The sequence below is a fragment of the Cervus elaphus genome, chromosome 18 (genome assembly GCF_910594005.1).
Source record: "Cervus elaphus chromosome 18, mCerEla1.1, whole genome shotgun sequence".
Lineage (NCBI taxonomy): Eukaryota > Metazoa > Chordata > Mammalia > Artiodactyla > Cervidae > Cervus > Cervus elaphus.
Genome location: NC_057832.1, coordinates 34,166,099 through 34,180,808, shown reverse-complemented (window position 1 = coordinate 34,180,808; position 14,710 = coordinate 34,166,099). Strand labels below are relative to the sequence as shown.

General features: G+C 39.0%; 1 protein-coding gene across 2 annotated transcripts in view; it reads left to right on the top strand.

Moving 5' to 3' along the window:
- Positions 1-14,710, top strand: part of CRPPA (CDP-L-ribitol pyrophosphorylase A) — a 435,402-nt gene that overhangs the window by 231,336 nt on the left and 189,356 nt on the right. For both annotated transcript variants that reach the window (XM_043872970.1, XM_043872969.1), the window contains exon 9: positions 1,036-1,167. In XM_043872970.1, coding sequence (XP_043728905.1) covers positions 1,036-1,167 — 132 coding nt within the window. The remainder of the gene's footprint in view (positions 1-1,035; positions 1,168-14,710) is intronic.

Below are 14,710 nucleotides of genomic sequence, written 5' to 3'. Positions count from 1 at the left end.
GGCTTGCGGGGACCCCGGCAGCACAAAGTCTGCAGGGACACAGGCGCCTCCGCTGCAGGAGTTAAGGCTGGCGATCAGAAGGCCTCCTTGGCCAGTCTTTCTCCACAGCCCCGCCCGTTCAGGCACTTAGAGGGCTCCCTTGCCTGGGGCCCTTCTCTGTTGTTTGGCACATCAGGCACATAGAGGGGGGCCCCCCTGGCTGGGGTCCCATTCTGTAGATCAGCACGTCAGTCACTTAAAGCAGCAGCCTGGGTGGGGTCCTACCCTGGTTCAATGCACGAGGTGTTTGATGCTCCGGCCTCTCTATTGTTCAGCTGCCAGTGCTGGTGTGTGGGGGGAGAGAGGGCATGGTGATGGCTCCACCCGCTTTGCGTGACTCAACAGTATTGCCTTGCTTTCATGACTGCCCAGCTTTCCTCCACAGGCATTTCCCACCACAGTCTCCTCCCTCACATCCTCTCGATCCACCTCTCCAAAGTCAACAGCAGCCCTCTCCCTGGGATTGCTCCACAATCCCTAAACTCCAGCTCCTGGCTGTGGCGCCTTCCAGGGGACCTGTGTCTCTGTTCAGGGTTATATAAGGCTGCAGCAAGGACTGTCTGATTCTCATTCCATTTAGGCTGCCATGGATCAGCTTCTTCACTTCCAGCCTTAAATGTTTCTCCTCTGACTCAGACAGTTGCCCCGATGTGGGGATTGGACCCCTGCTTTAGTTCCCTCACCTGCTGAGGGCATGTCCAGTCCTACTAACACTCCTGTTTTTCCCCATAGTTCCTTCATCCTACCGAGTTTTACGTGCTTCTATGTATTCTTTTCCACTGGTATTGTCCTCCTGTTTGCTCTCAGCTGATGTTCTGCTGATGCAATTCTGAGTCTGAAGGTGTATTCCTGATGTATCCGTGGAGAGAGATGTGCTCCACGTCCACCTACTCCTCTGCCATCTTGTTCTCTATGTGTTTTGAGCTTTTTTAAGATCATGTTAATCAAGGAAAAGTGAATGGTATTCTAATTGTTACCTTTTATATTATTTTGCAGGTGTATTTTCTTGATTATGAATCAGTACCATTTGGTCAGAAAATGGAAAAGGTAATGCAGATTAGAGAGTTTGCCAAGGAAGCGAAAAAAAGAAATATTTTATTATTTGGCCTTCTCATATATTTCCCACAGGTAGGTAAAAATGTTGGTAAGATTGTATGTTCTGTAGACTACAGTTTTTTTAGTGGGAACCTTATTTTGTTAAAAGCAAAGAAATATTAATGAAATTTTGGGCTGGAAAATTATTTATCTATTCATGTTCTGAAGCAGTTGGAAACTCTTGTTTCTAAGGAAAAATTAAAAATCAAAACGAGTGTTTTGATTGGGGGGAAAAGATGAAAATTGGCAAATATCTCATACAGAGTAGCCCATATAGAATTGCTAGATATGGAAACAAAAAAAATAGAATCCCCAGTTATTTGAGTTTCATATAAATATTAATTTTGAGTACATCCCAGTTTTGGAGTTTGAAATTTGAATTTCATATTTAACTGGACTTTTGTGTTTAACTGGCAACCCTAAGGTCATGACTCTTAGCCGTTTGTATAATTTATTTATTTCTTTGATGCTGTGCTAAAGATGTTGGTAATCAAGATTTTAATCACTTGAAAGTGGTGGCTGGCATACAGATTGCATGAGGGCATGGTATTTTACTAAAGAAAAACTCTTATTGTCACTGTCTTTTAATAGACAGTTACTTAAGCTGAAGGCAAAATGAATCAATGTTAGAGATTCTTTGTGCAGAGAAATGCTATTTAAATCAAATTGTTTCGAGAATCTGTTAGAGATAATGGATTTGCCCTTTGTCGTGCATAGACACCTTTTATGGAACTAGCAGAATGCTTTATGGTGTGTTAGAGGTGTACCACACAGAACTCAGGGAAGTTAAAATAGTCGACAGCTTTTTTCTATTTTTTTAATGGTGTGGAATAAAAGTGATTGGGTACTGACTGTCCAGGGAATGAGAGGTATTTAAAGTTATATGGTTGATGACTAACATGTATTGTTTATGAAATATTTAAGGTGCCTTTTTTAGCCTGAAGGTAACATTTCTTTTGAAACAAATGGACTTTAGTTAAGTGTAGGGGTCATCTTTTAGCCAATCTCTTGTTTTTCTTTAACTTTGAAGTGGTTTTCCTCTGTTTTCAACCTAGACAGGCATGACCTTCAGTTGGTCACAAGGACATGGCAAAGTTTAGTTCACTTAGAATCGTGGAATTGTACAATGTTTGTCCTGTAGGGTTCCTGAAGTCAGCACAACCAAGGCCTGAAGAGCTACATGTACTTGCACAAGGTTAGAAAACTGGCAGAGTAAGAAGAAGAACTCGGGTCTGTGTCTTCCTGCAGGAATGTTTCCTCTTCAATGTATTGTCTTTGGTTATACTCTGGATTGGCATGGTGGGAAAAATAAGTCGGTTCTTTCTCTTGTGCCATGCGAGGGTGTCATGGAGGCTCATGACTAATGCTGTGCTTTGCAGATATAAAATAGAGATGACTCAGAAACCGTATAAGCAGGGCATGGTGGAGCACACAGTTCTGGAACTCTCTGTCCTATGACTTGGACTAAGCACAAAGGGTCTGTAGCCGGCATTCCAGGGGAGGGCCTGGTTGCCAGATGAAATAGAACATTAAATTTCAGACAAAAATTATATTTTAGCATAAGTATGTCCCAAATATTACATGGGACATATTTGCACAAAATTTTTTGTTGTTATTCTGAATTTCAAGTATAATTGGACATCTTCTGTTTTTGTGTCCTAAACCTGGTGACACTTGTAGAGTGTTTACATAAAAATTACTCATTTTCCCACATGTGACATGTCTATACTTTTATGAACTAGAATCCAGTGAGTATCTATGTGACTCTGTACCTGCTTGGAAAAATGGCCTTGTTGAAAAGGAGGAGCCTTTGCAGCCCTCTGCTTGGTATCTGACTGCTCTTTCAAGCAAACTTGGATCTCCTAAGCCAGCTGTCTGCTAAGTTACCAAAAGTAACTTAGAAAAAGATGGTCCTGCAGTGGCTCCAAGATCTATCTCTCGTTACTTTAGTATGCAAAGATAGCTTACTTTAGCATTGCTTGTCTCTTCTTGACAGTATAATAATGAAACGTAAAAATGTTTACAAGGTAGGATTTACTTTTATCCTTAAATACAGAAATGTGAATTGACTCTTACTTCCCCAACACATTGTTTAGTGCATAATTCCACCTTAAGGAGCATTTCCAAAAGCTCCTGGGATATTTGTTGGATATGCCATTTGAAAAAGAGCTGTGCTTAAAAAAACTGGGGAAGTGGCAGTGAATAGAGTTGAATAGACTCCTTTAATTAGGGCTTTATCATTTCATACTAATTTATCATTTCATAACTCCAAACTAGCAACAAGGGCTATTACCATTTTCCATTTTCTCCGGTAACACTCAACCGTAGATAAATCATGGGACTAATGTTCCCTAAAAGAGACTTTGAGAAACACTGCTCACAAATACACCATAAGAAACCACTACTCCTGCACAGTCTCTTTATGTTTCTGTACTAATTTTCCCATTTAATTGAAGCGGAACTTCTAACATCGGATGCCTACTTGACACTGTAAAGACCAAGGATATGAAGATGTACAAGGCGGAGTTTTTGTTCACTGTTCAGAGAAGAGTGTTGCTTTCTGCTTTCCATGGTGCTGTGAGACACAACTTTTTATAGTACTCATACGCTGGACTTTGTTCCCCAAATCTGATTCTGTGCAAGCCATTGGGTGTTTTGTAGGTAGTTATCATGTATACTTTTAAGTCTCTGAGCAGTTTAAACCTTTCTAGATTTCTTACACTTGTTTTTATAACATTAGCATCAAGTGCTTCTTCTTTGGGTAGGTTTTGGTCTATTAATAAGCCCCTACTTGGAAGACAGAATATTGAACTGACTTTCTGTATCTGTGTTATATGCATTTTCTTTCTGGCTTAAAGAAGACCTCGTTTTGTGTGTGATGCTTCTGGTAATGTAGATGGTCTTGATTTTGGGCCAAACCTTCACAGTGTTGATGTACAAGGTGTTTATATTTAAATAGAATTACATAGGTGTTTTTTTTTTTTTTCTTTTTAAACACAAGATGTTCTTAAACCTCTGTATTTGTACAGAGTTCTTTTACACACATGTATAGGGCTTTTTGTTGTTCAGTCGCTCAGTCGTTGTATGACTCTCTGCAACCCCATGGACTGCAGCATGCCAGGCTTCCCTGTCCTTTACCATCTCGTGAAGCTTGCTCAAGCTCATGTGCATTGGTGCCATCTAACCATCTTGTCCTCTGTTATCCCCTTCTCCTCTTGTCTTCAACCTTTTCCAACATCAGAGTCTTTTCCAATGAGTTGGCTCTTTGCATCAGGTGGCCAGAGTATTGGAGCTTCAGCTTTAGCATTAGTCCTTCCAGTGAATATTCCAATGAATATCCAGGGTTGGTTTCCTCTAGGATTGACTGGTTTGATCTCCTTGCAGTTCAAGAGACTCCCAAGAGTCTTCTCCAACACCACAGTTCAAAAGCATCAATTCTTCAGCACTCAGCCTTCTTTATGGTCCAACTCTCACATCCATACATGACTACTGGAAAAATCATAGCTTTGACTATGTGGACCTTTCTCAGTAAAGTAATGTCTCTGCTTTAAAATGCTGTCTAAGTTGTCAAAGCTTTTCTTCCAAGGAGCAAGTGTCTTTTAATTTCATGGCCGCAGTCACCATCTGCAGTGATTTTTGGAACCCAAAAAATAAAAAGTCTGTCACTGTTTCCATTGTTTCCCCATCTATTTGCCATGAATTGATGGGACCGGATGCCATGATCTTTGTTTTTTGAATGTTGAGTTTTAAGCCAGGTTTTTCACTCTCCTCTTTCACTCTCATCAAGAGGCTCTTCAGTTCCTCCTCACTTTCTCCCATAAGGGTGGTGTCATCTGTGTATCTGAGGTTATTGATATTTTCCCCAGCAACCTTGATTCCAGCTTGTGCTTCATCCAGTCCAGTATTTCGCATGATGTACTCTACATATAAGTTAAATAAGCAGGGTGACAATATACAGCCTTGATGAACTCCTTTCCCGACTTGGAACCAGTCTGTTGTTCCATGTCTGGTTCTAACTGTTGCTTCCTGACTTGCATACAGATTTCTCAGGAAGCAGGTAAGGTTTAGCTGGTAGTAGACTAGAATGACGGAGAAGGCAGTGGCACCCCACTCCAGTGTTCTTGCCTGGAGAATCCCAGGTACCGGGGAGCCTGGTGGGCTGCCGTCAATGGGGTTGCACAGAGTCGGACAGGACTGAAGCGCCTTAGCAGCAGCAGCAGCAGTCTAGAATGTTGATTACGTTTGCTGAGTGAAGAATGGCCATTTGAAAAGGTTTCTCAGGTAACTGAAATCAGGTCTCCTTATTCATTAAAGACTACTGTTATAAACACTCAAAAACTTTCAGTATAATAGAGCAATTATATTGTTAAATATTCTTAGTTGTAAACAAAAAAGAATGTTTCATTGATTGTTTACAAGACAGGTTTCATAAAGGTATTTTGTAGTTTTACAGAATTTCTCAAGTGTCACAGAACCAAAATTGGACACTGTGTATCCAGGAACAGGGCAGCTGACAGCCATGCTCAGCCGCACTGTGGGGCTGTGCTGAGAAAAGTGCCTTCCATTGCTACGGGTACATGACGTGCTAATGAGCCGCGGGTAGAAGTGCTACTGTAGCTGATCCAGGAAATGAAAGGGTTTCCCGGATACAGTCGCCTTGTTTCCAGTGCCACTTCCACATTCTAAGTCTCTTCATGTGTATAACAGTACCTATTGCATTCAGATACTATAGAATCTGGGGAAATGTAGTTTGGTTTTTTACTCTGCAGTCGCTATTGCATAGAAATGAAAGCTTGATTATGGTTAGGGCAGGCATTGCTTGAGCCACTTTGCAATATCAGCTCCATCTATGTCATATGGAGTCTTGTCTTAGATTGAAATGAAATCAAACAGAGCACCATTAACGAGTTGTCTTTACATTCAAGAGCTTGGTATTTGTCTCTAGGAAGGCTTTCCATATGGTGTCTACTGCGGTTATACATTTTTAAGTACTATTTTGCATATGAACTTTTATGATAAGAATTTGGCAAAGTCTATAAAATTATTATCTGTAGAAGTTTTGTATTAAATCTTTGCATTTTACATGCTCAGGACTTTAGAGATGACACAGGTTCATGGTTAAAGTGCTTCCAAAAGCTATTGTAACTGGTTATTTCTTAAATTGAACTAGTATCTTCCCCTTTAACTGAAAAACTATGTGTATGACCTTAAACAAAGGATATAAGCTTTCTAGTGGAGGAGGGTCTGGCAACTCACTCCAGTATTCTAGCCTGGAGAATCCCGTGGACAGAGGATTGGGACCCTAGTGCATGCGGTTGCAGAGGGTTGGACACAACTGAAGTGACTTAGCACACACACGCGTAAGCTTCCTAGGCTTTGGATTCTCCATTTCTAAAATGCAGACGTCAGAACTTCCGCAGTAAAGCCTTTGTTGGATGAGAAAGTGGACACATGAGAGGCGTGCGGACTGTGTCAGGTTATGTGTTGACAGTCTCTCAGTCTGACCCAGAGCAATGCGGGAACTGAGTCTGGCTTTTCTGTCCTCTCCCTAGGGACTGTAAGCCTCACTATATTATTTCCCTTATTTTACTGAGAATTACTCGTTATTGTTCGTATGTTTTATTCTAGTTTAGAGTGGGAACTGTTCTCTCTCTCTTTTTTTTTTTTTGGTCAAATACCTCAGTGAGGTATATGACAAAGGTGATATCTTAGTCTGTTCTGCTGCTATTGCAGATACAATAGATTGGGGGCTGGAAGTCTGAGATCAAGGCACCGGCGTGTTTGAGTTCTCAGGAGGATTCCCTTCCTGGCAGCTGAGCGGTATTTTCTTGTTGGGTGCTCACATGGCAGGGACAGGGTGAGGCCTCTAAAAGCTCTGTTCCATTGACAAGGACTTCACTCTAATGAGTTAATCCAACATCTCACTTCCTAAAGCATCATATAGGAGTTAGGTTCAACATATGAATCTGGGGGAGGGGCACAAAGATTCAGTCCATAACGGAAGGAATTAACATCCATCAGAGAAAGGTTAAGGAAATGTAAAATTTGTTAGCAAGAAAGGGAGTGTGTGCTGTGTTAGTCTATTTATTATCTTCTGTCTCCTTTCTTCTCCTTTGAACTGGCATTGCACTGGATTTGATACAGTGGGAAATGGGACTTTGGAAAGCATTAATTTGACTTAGTATTTTCATAAGATGCGGCTATTGGAAAGGACTGTGTCAGACAGAGCTATAGAAAACAAGTCTTGGAGAGGTCGGGGGTAAACCAGGAGAGCCGCTCTATCTTCTGGGCTTCGCTCGTGGCTCAGATGGTAGACAATCTGCCAGCAATGCAGGAGACAGAGGTTTGATCCCTGGGTCGGGAAGATCCCTGGAGAGGGTAATGGCAACTCACTGCAGTATTCTTGCCTGGAGAGTTCCATGGGCAGAGCTACGATCCATGGGTTTGCAAAGAGTTGGACATGGCTGAGTGATTGATACTTTTCACGTTCATTGTATCTTCCCTCTGCTCCTGAATACCACTGTTTCTTCCCTTCCAACAACTGCAACAATAGCTTCTCTTAGAAGAAGAACAACAGCTCTGAGAGGGACATAAAGGGAAGAAAGTTACCGAAGCAGGTCTGTAATTTTTTGTTTTTTAAAGAAAAATTATTTGGAAAAGACTTACGAGGAGCTTTTTATAAACCTCCAAAATAGGATGTGAAATGGTGAAATGAAGTTGTTTGGCAAAATGGTAAATTAGATAAAGATGTGTAAACTGATCTTGTGTCCAAGGCATAAGCCAGATCTCTCTACTTGATGAGTTAAGAAATCCTGTTCTTTCTCTGTTGTCTGGGTTTTGAAGGTTTTGTGTCTATTGTAAAGGACATCCAGAAAACATTCTTGACAGTGAATCACTTTGTAATAACTTTAAGGAAATTCCAAGTGAAACATTAAGAACTATATGAACTGGTTCAAATGCTCTCAGAAGCCTTTGTGCCCAAAGACCTGAATTGGCAGGATACAACTGACACCAGTCTTTCCCTCTCAGATGGACCCCACTCGTTCTGTGTTCTCAGAGCTCCAAGCCTGCGTGATCCCTCGGAGAACAAATAGGTGTGTGCTGTCAAGTAGCTCAACACAGTTTTGTTCTGTTTTTTTTTTTTTTTTTAATGAAGATCTTTGGAGAGATTAGGCTTCAAACTCTATTCCCTGAAGTCCTGAAGTGAGAAATTACTTGGACTTCAACTGTGAGTTCTTTGCAAAACTCACATTTCTATCCAGGCCATCAAATCGTATGGCATGGACAGTAAACAGGCAGCTCCAGACCTGTTTCCAGAAACCCATGATATCCTGTTCAGAGCAGTCAGGCTTTTTGATGTAGGAGTGTCGATGAGACTAAATATTCTTCACTTTCAAAATTGTTTTGGCTTTTATTGTTTAGCTTTAGTCGTTCTTTGGGAAAATAAGAAGGTTATAAGAGATAATGTTTCTTCAAAATTGCGTGTTCGAAAAACTGAAGCTATCTTCAGGGAGTGGGTTAGCTTACTTGGCCAGGTCATTAGAGAGAGCAGCAGTAACCTGTTCTACTTAGATATATCTAAATGAAATGGATTATTAGATTCAAACTTGTGCTGCAGATCTCCACTTAATTTTTCTGAATGAAAGAAGCACCATTATGCATGAAAACGGCCATGGAAAATTCTTAATGAAGTAAATCCTTTGCACAGTATATTAGCTGGCTGTTACTGCATAACAGATTACCCCAGAACTTAGTTGCTGAAGGGCTTGCCTTGTGGGTCAGCTGGTAAAGAGTCTGCCTGACATGGGAGACCTGGGTTCGATCCCTGGGTTGGGAAGATCCCCTGGAGAAGGGAAAGGCTACCCACTCCAGTATTTTGGCCTGGAGAATTCCATGGACTGTATAGTCCATGGGGTCTCAAAGAGTCAGACAGAACTGAGCAACTTTGACTTCAATTAGTTGCTTAAACTACATAGATTATCTCACAGTCTCTGTGGTTCTCTGCCGTGGGGCCTTCTTCAAGGCTCCACTGAGAATGATCCTCTTCCTAGCTCACTTAGCTAGCTGTTGGAAGGAATCAGTTTCTCTGTTCTATAGCACTGAGGTGTCACTTCTTCACAAGCTTATGGTTGGAGGCCTGCCTCTATTCCTTGTCATGGGGGCCTGTTCACAGAGCATTTTACAGTAGCAGAGCAAGTCAGAGAATCGAGACTGGAGTCAGAGTCTTCTGTAACATGATCACCAAGAGACATTCTGCCAGTCTTCTTGTATTCTGTTCATTGGAAGCAAATGACAAGATTTTGCCCACAGGCAGATGAGGTGGTAACATAGGGCATGGATACCAGTAGGTAGTGATCAGTGATATATATCTCTCTCTATAGATAGATAGATAGATAGATAGATAGATAGATATCACAGCAGTTTTTATGTAGAGTTTCCTTAAAGAACATTAAAGGGAGGGAGATATCTTTCTCTGTTTATTTTCATTTTATGGAACACTAATTATCCAAACTGCAAAAGCAGCTGTGCAAAGAACTCTAAAATTGCAGTGTTTAACTGAATCAAGGAGAGAACACGATGTGCATGCTAGGGGTCTTGGAAACATCAAGCAGGGTGGGAAGAGAAACGAGAAAGAAGAAATGGGAAGTCAAGATAATTAAGATTTAAAATTCTAAGCCAGTGGCAATAAATCGGAATACTTAGAAATATTAAGGGCTTATTGACTGTTAGATATTGCATGCCATTTAGATTAAGGGTAACAGTTCCAGAATCTGGAACTATGCAAGGACAGTGTTCCAGGAATGAGAGTTAGTTTTATGTAAATTCCTTATTTTCTGCCCTAAACCATCAGGATTTAGCAAAGATAACAGTTTGTAAATTTATAATAGTTTGTAAATAAACATGTGTTTATTGTCTCTCAGAATCCTATCAACATTTTTGATTATCATCACTAAGGAAATACAGAGAGACCTTCTCCACTGACAGTCAGGAAGATATGAGTAATGTTTGGCATAAAGATTTGTGTATGGAAAACAGTGAAGTTTATTAGTTTTCCATCTATCTCATTACTCACCTTTGACAACTGGTGAGGAAATATATTTTAATTAAGATTCAACTTTCTCTTACTGAGTACATAATGACAATTATATAGTAATGCTATTAGGAGATGAGTTGGTTTAATAACAAACATATCTACAATCACTGTTTGGAATCTGCATTTTAATGGACAGAAAAAACACAGATGTTTTACAAAGACACCATTCATGATTATTATTATGCTCTGGCCATTGTTTATATTTTGCATGTATCTAATCACTGTATTGTGCTGAAATTCTATATCAGCAAGAATATAAGTAAAGAGTGTTCAGTTGTACCATAGATGATTTACCATTTTTTTCAGCTAAGAATATATTTTAATCTTTTGCCTTTTTACTCTACTTCCTTTATAAAAATATGATTACCCATGTGTACCTATGGCCTAAAACTTCTGAATCATAATAAGTTTCATAACTACACCACAGATAAGCTTTTTAGAAGAGGATTCAGGAACACAAAAATTTAATGTTTATTATAGGAAACATGCTGTACTTTTTTATTGTTTACCATAAAGGCTTTTTCATTAAAAATACTCAAAGAGAGGAAATTTAATTTCTATTCATAGGCTTGCAAGCTGAAATTGGGGCAATTTGGAATGTATTAAAACAGAGACCACTGAAGTAATTTATTTGGAGTTACTGGTATGTCCATACATTTAGTTTGTAGGTTTGAGCCAACCTTATGCTCTATTCTTGCTAATAAAGTCGATTAAAAAAATTGATTCTCTAGTGAGAATATACTGCTTGGAAAAGATACCAGCTACTAAATACCAAGTTATAGGCAAAATTATTTAAATGTATAAATGTAGAGATTTGTAGTTTTCTAATGCATCTATATTATGCTATATATTTCTAGTTTCTTTCATGTGAAAAGTCAGGCCATTTCTTGCTTGCCTGCTACGTAGATACTTTTTTTTTTTAATGCCTAGGTTTTTTTCTTTTTAAAAAAATATTTTTAATTGGAGGATAATTGCTTTACAGTGTTGTATTGGTTTCTGCCATACATCATGGTTAGATATCTTTGATTTTGACTTAATATGTTTAGTTTTGAATTTTAAATAGGAATAGTTAAGTTTTGCTCAATATATGTATATACTAGGGTTTATAATAATTGTGCCATATACTTCACCATCTTAATCCTTTTATCCCTGTGTTAAGTTTTTCACTTCATATTTAAGATGTTTTGATGCGATTAAAGGATTTAGGCTCTTCAGGATGGGTGGTCTCTTCTCTCTTGAGAAAAGTCCAACATTAACACAACATTATTAGGCTTTTTTGACCTTCACGAGAAGAAATAAGCTAAAAACCTAGATAGGAAATTGCTAAAAATCTAGTTATTGAATTCTTGGGTCTGACCTGTGAAAGAATAGACATGATCCCTAAGTCTAATTTTTTTTGATGGAAATGTTACAAAAATTTTAAAAAATGCATACTGATCATAGAGTAACAGTTAAAATACACGATGGCAAACATTTCTGAACCTTGATAGCAATTTCAATAATGAAGGCATTGCACTCACCCTAAAAATAACCAGGTAAATAACTCCATAAATGACTGGGAAGAGGCTTAATAGTTTTCAACAAATGACCTGGTCAGTATAATTTAAAAAACCTCAGTGTTATTTTCTTACTTTGTAGCTACTGTTTTTCTCATAAACTAAAGGAACATCAGGCTTTGCCACACTGTCACAAGAACATGAGTTTTCTTAACGAATATGCTTTCTCAAGTTAAATAAATCACAGGTGAACGTTTCCTGCTTGCGTGATCAGTCACTCAGTCATATCTGACTCTTTGCAACCCCATGGACTGTAGCCTGCAAGGCCCCTCTGTCCATGGGATTCTCCAGGCAGGAATACTGGAGTGGGGTGCCATTTCCTTCTCTGGAACGAATGTTTCCTGCTGCTGCTGCTGCTAAGTCGTTCCAGTCGTGTCCGACTCTGTGCGACCCCATAGACGGCAGCCCACCAGGCTCCTCCGTCCATGGGATTTTCCAGGCAGGAACACTGGAGTGGGCTGCCATTGCCTTCTCCAGGAACGTTTCCTACCTTTCCTCAAATTTTTGCTGAGTGTTTTAAGACCTTGGGAAAAAAGACAAGTTTTTAGGTTGTCTTTGTTTTTAAGTGTGTGCAGGGACCCTTGTAAAGCATCTTGAGAGAGTCAGATGATGGCTGAGACCTGACCTTCGCCCTCAGGGAGAGGTTTTACTGAAGGAGCTATAGCAAGTTAATTGGATGTTATAAATGCATAACTTCTGCTTTTTAGAGCTTAATTATTTCCAAAGGTATGTGTTTCCCAACGGTTAGCTTAGCAATAGCAAATGTGGCCCTTGTGGTGAATTCATGAAAGTAAGTAATGAAAAACAGCTATCCATGCCTTTTGCTACCAGCAAGGCTAATTCTGTGGAAGCCTGTACTTCTAAAACCTTATATATTACACTTGAGATTACACATTTTTTCAGCTAGTGTATCTTTGAAACACTAAACGTATGTGCTATGGTAAAATGAGGGAGAGCTATCTTGTCTGCATCATTAAGAATAGTAAATTTCCTGATTTAAAAAAAAAATCAGTAAAATAGCAAAAAGCTTACCAAGTTATAATTTTTAAAGCTATTTTAGAAAACTGAAATTAATGCATTTGTTTCTACTATTATAGCTTCTGTAGTTTTAACAAGGTATAAGAAAGAAGGGGAATTTTTCTCTTCCGGACATTTTATTTAAGTGCTTAAATGGAAATTTTAGAATTCTGTAATTGCCTCATCAAGCATCCAGAATTTGACTCAGATATAGTGGCTAAATCACTGCTAGCTTCTAACCTTCTTGATCAGAGTTTCAGTTGGCTTATATTATTTGGATATGAATTTTATTTAGATTCCCCTTTGTCTCAATTCAAATGTCATGAATAATGTCTAATACTTTTATTTTAGATGGGAAACATGAACGTTTTTAGTCAGAATACCAAATTCATTAAGATTTTTAAGCTAGGAAGGAAATATACACTTGCCATAGTTTGTTATAAAACATAAAAATGTGAATTGATTTTATCTTTTTTTTTTTTAGTTATCTTGAAAATTTGAAAGTAGTGATTTATTTTGTCTTTGACACATATTATCTATTAATCAATTCAGTTCAGTCACTCAGTCATGTCAGACTCTTTGCGAGCACGCCAGGCCTCCCTGTCCATCATCAACTCCCGGAGTTCACACAAACTCATGTCCACCTAGTCAGTGATGCCATCCAACCATCTCATCCTCTAACATCCCCTTCTCCTTCTGCCCTCAGTCTTTCCCAGCATCAGGGTCTTTTCCAATGAGTCAACTCTTTGCATCAGGTGGCCAAAGTATTGGAGTTTCAGCTTCAGCATCAGTCCTTCCAATGAACACCCAGGACTCATCTCCTTTAGGATGGACTGGGTGGATCTCCTTGCAGTCCAAGGGACTCTCAAGAGTCTTCTCCAACACCACAGTTCAAAAGCATCAATTCTTCAGTACTCAGCTTTCTTTATAGTCCAACTCTCACATCCATACATGACTACTGGAAAAACCATAGCCTTGACTATGACTAGATGGACCTTTGTTGACAAAGTAATGTCTCTGCTTTTTAATATGCTGTCTTAATAAATGTTTGCAAATCTATTTTATGTAGTTTTATGTTAATGTATAGATTTCAGCATTTTGCTTCCTGAACAAATTTTATGATCATTTCAAAACTTAAAAAAAATGCAACATTTATGTCAGTTTCAACTAAATTTACTGGAGGGAGATTAAGACACCATGGATTTTTAAGGCAGTTGAATTAATTGGGAAACTAATTGGTCTATCATTTGGGAAATTTTAATTGCAAATGTCAGAAAATAACACAAATCTGATTTAACAATATAGCTAAAAAACCCAAGATCCCAACTTTATGTATTATTGGACCCCAGATGCTCAAAGGGGTATTGTCTCTTTCTCTTTCTTGGCTGGCTCTTCTTCAGCTCAGTATATACCCAATAATTTGGGTCTTTATTCTCACGTGGTTTTCTGAATAGTATAAAACATAACCACCAGCTGTTGTATATTCTGTAAGTTTAGTAAATTCCATGGAAAGAGAATGTCTGTATCCCAATTTTTTCACCAAAAGTCTGGGCTCTCATTTTCATCAAGCTTATTTGTAAAACATGTCTTTATTTTCTGATACAATTCCTTTGGCAAATGTGAATGTTCATTCTGTTAACCACAGAGTTAAGAGTTAAGTTGCTCACCTTTGATGCCGGGTCAGCTCACCCAAACTACATGGATGTGTGTAGAGTTTGGTGCATTCCCAAAAGAAAATGTAGTTAACAGTTCCCCACAACATGGGGAACAGATGCTGGACAGGTCCAAATGAAAGATTATTAACTGTTCATGTTATGGACTGAGTGTTTGTGTCCCTGCTAAATCATATGTTGAAATCCCAATGGCAGTGTGATGGTGTTCGGAGATAGATAAGTAGATCCTGAGGGTA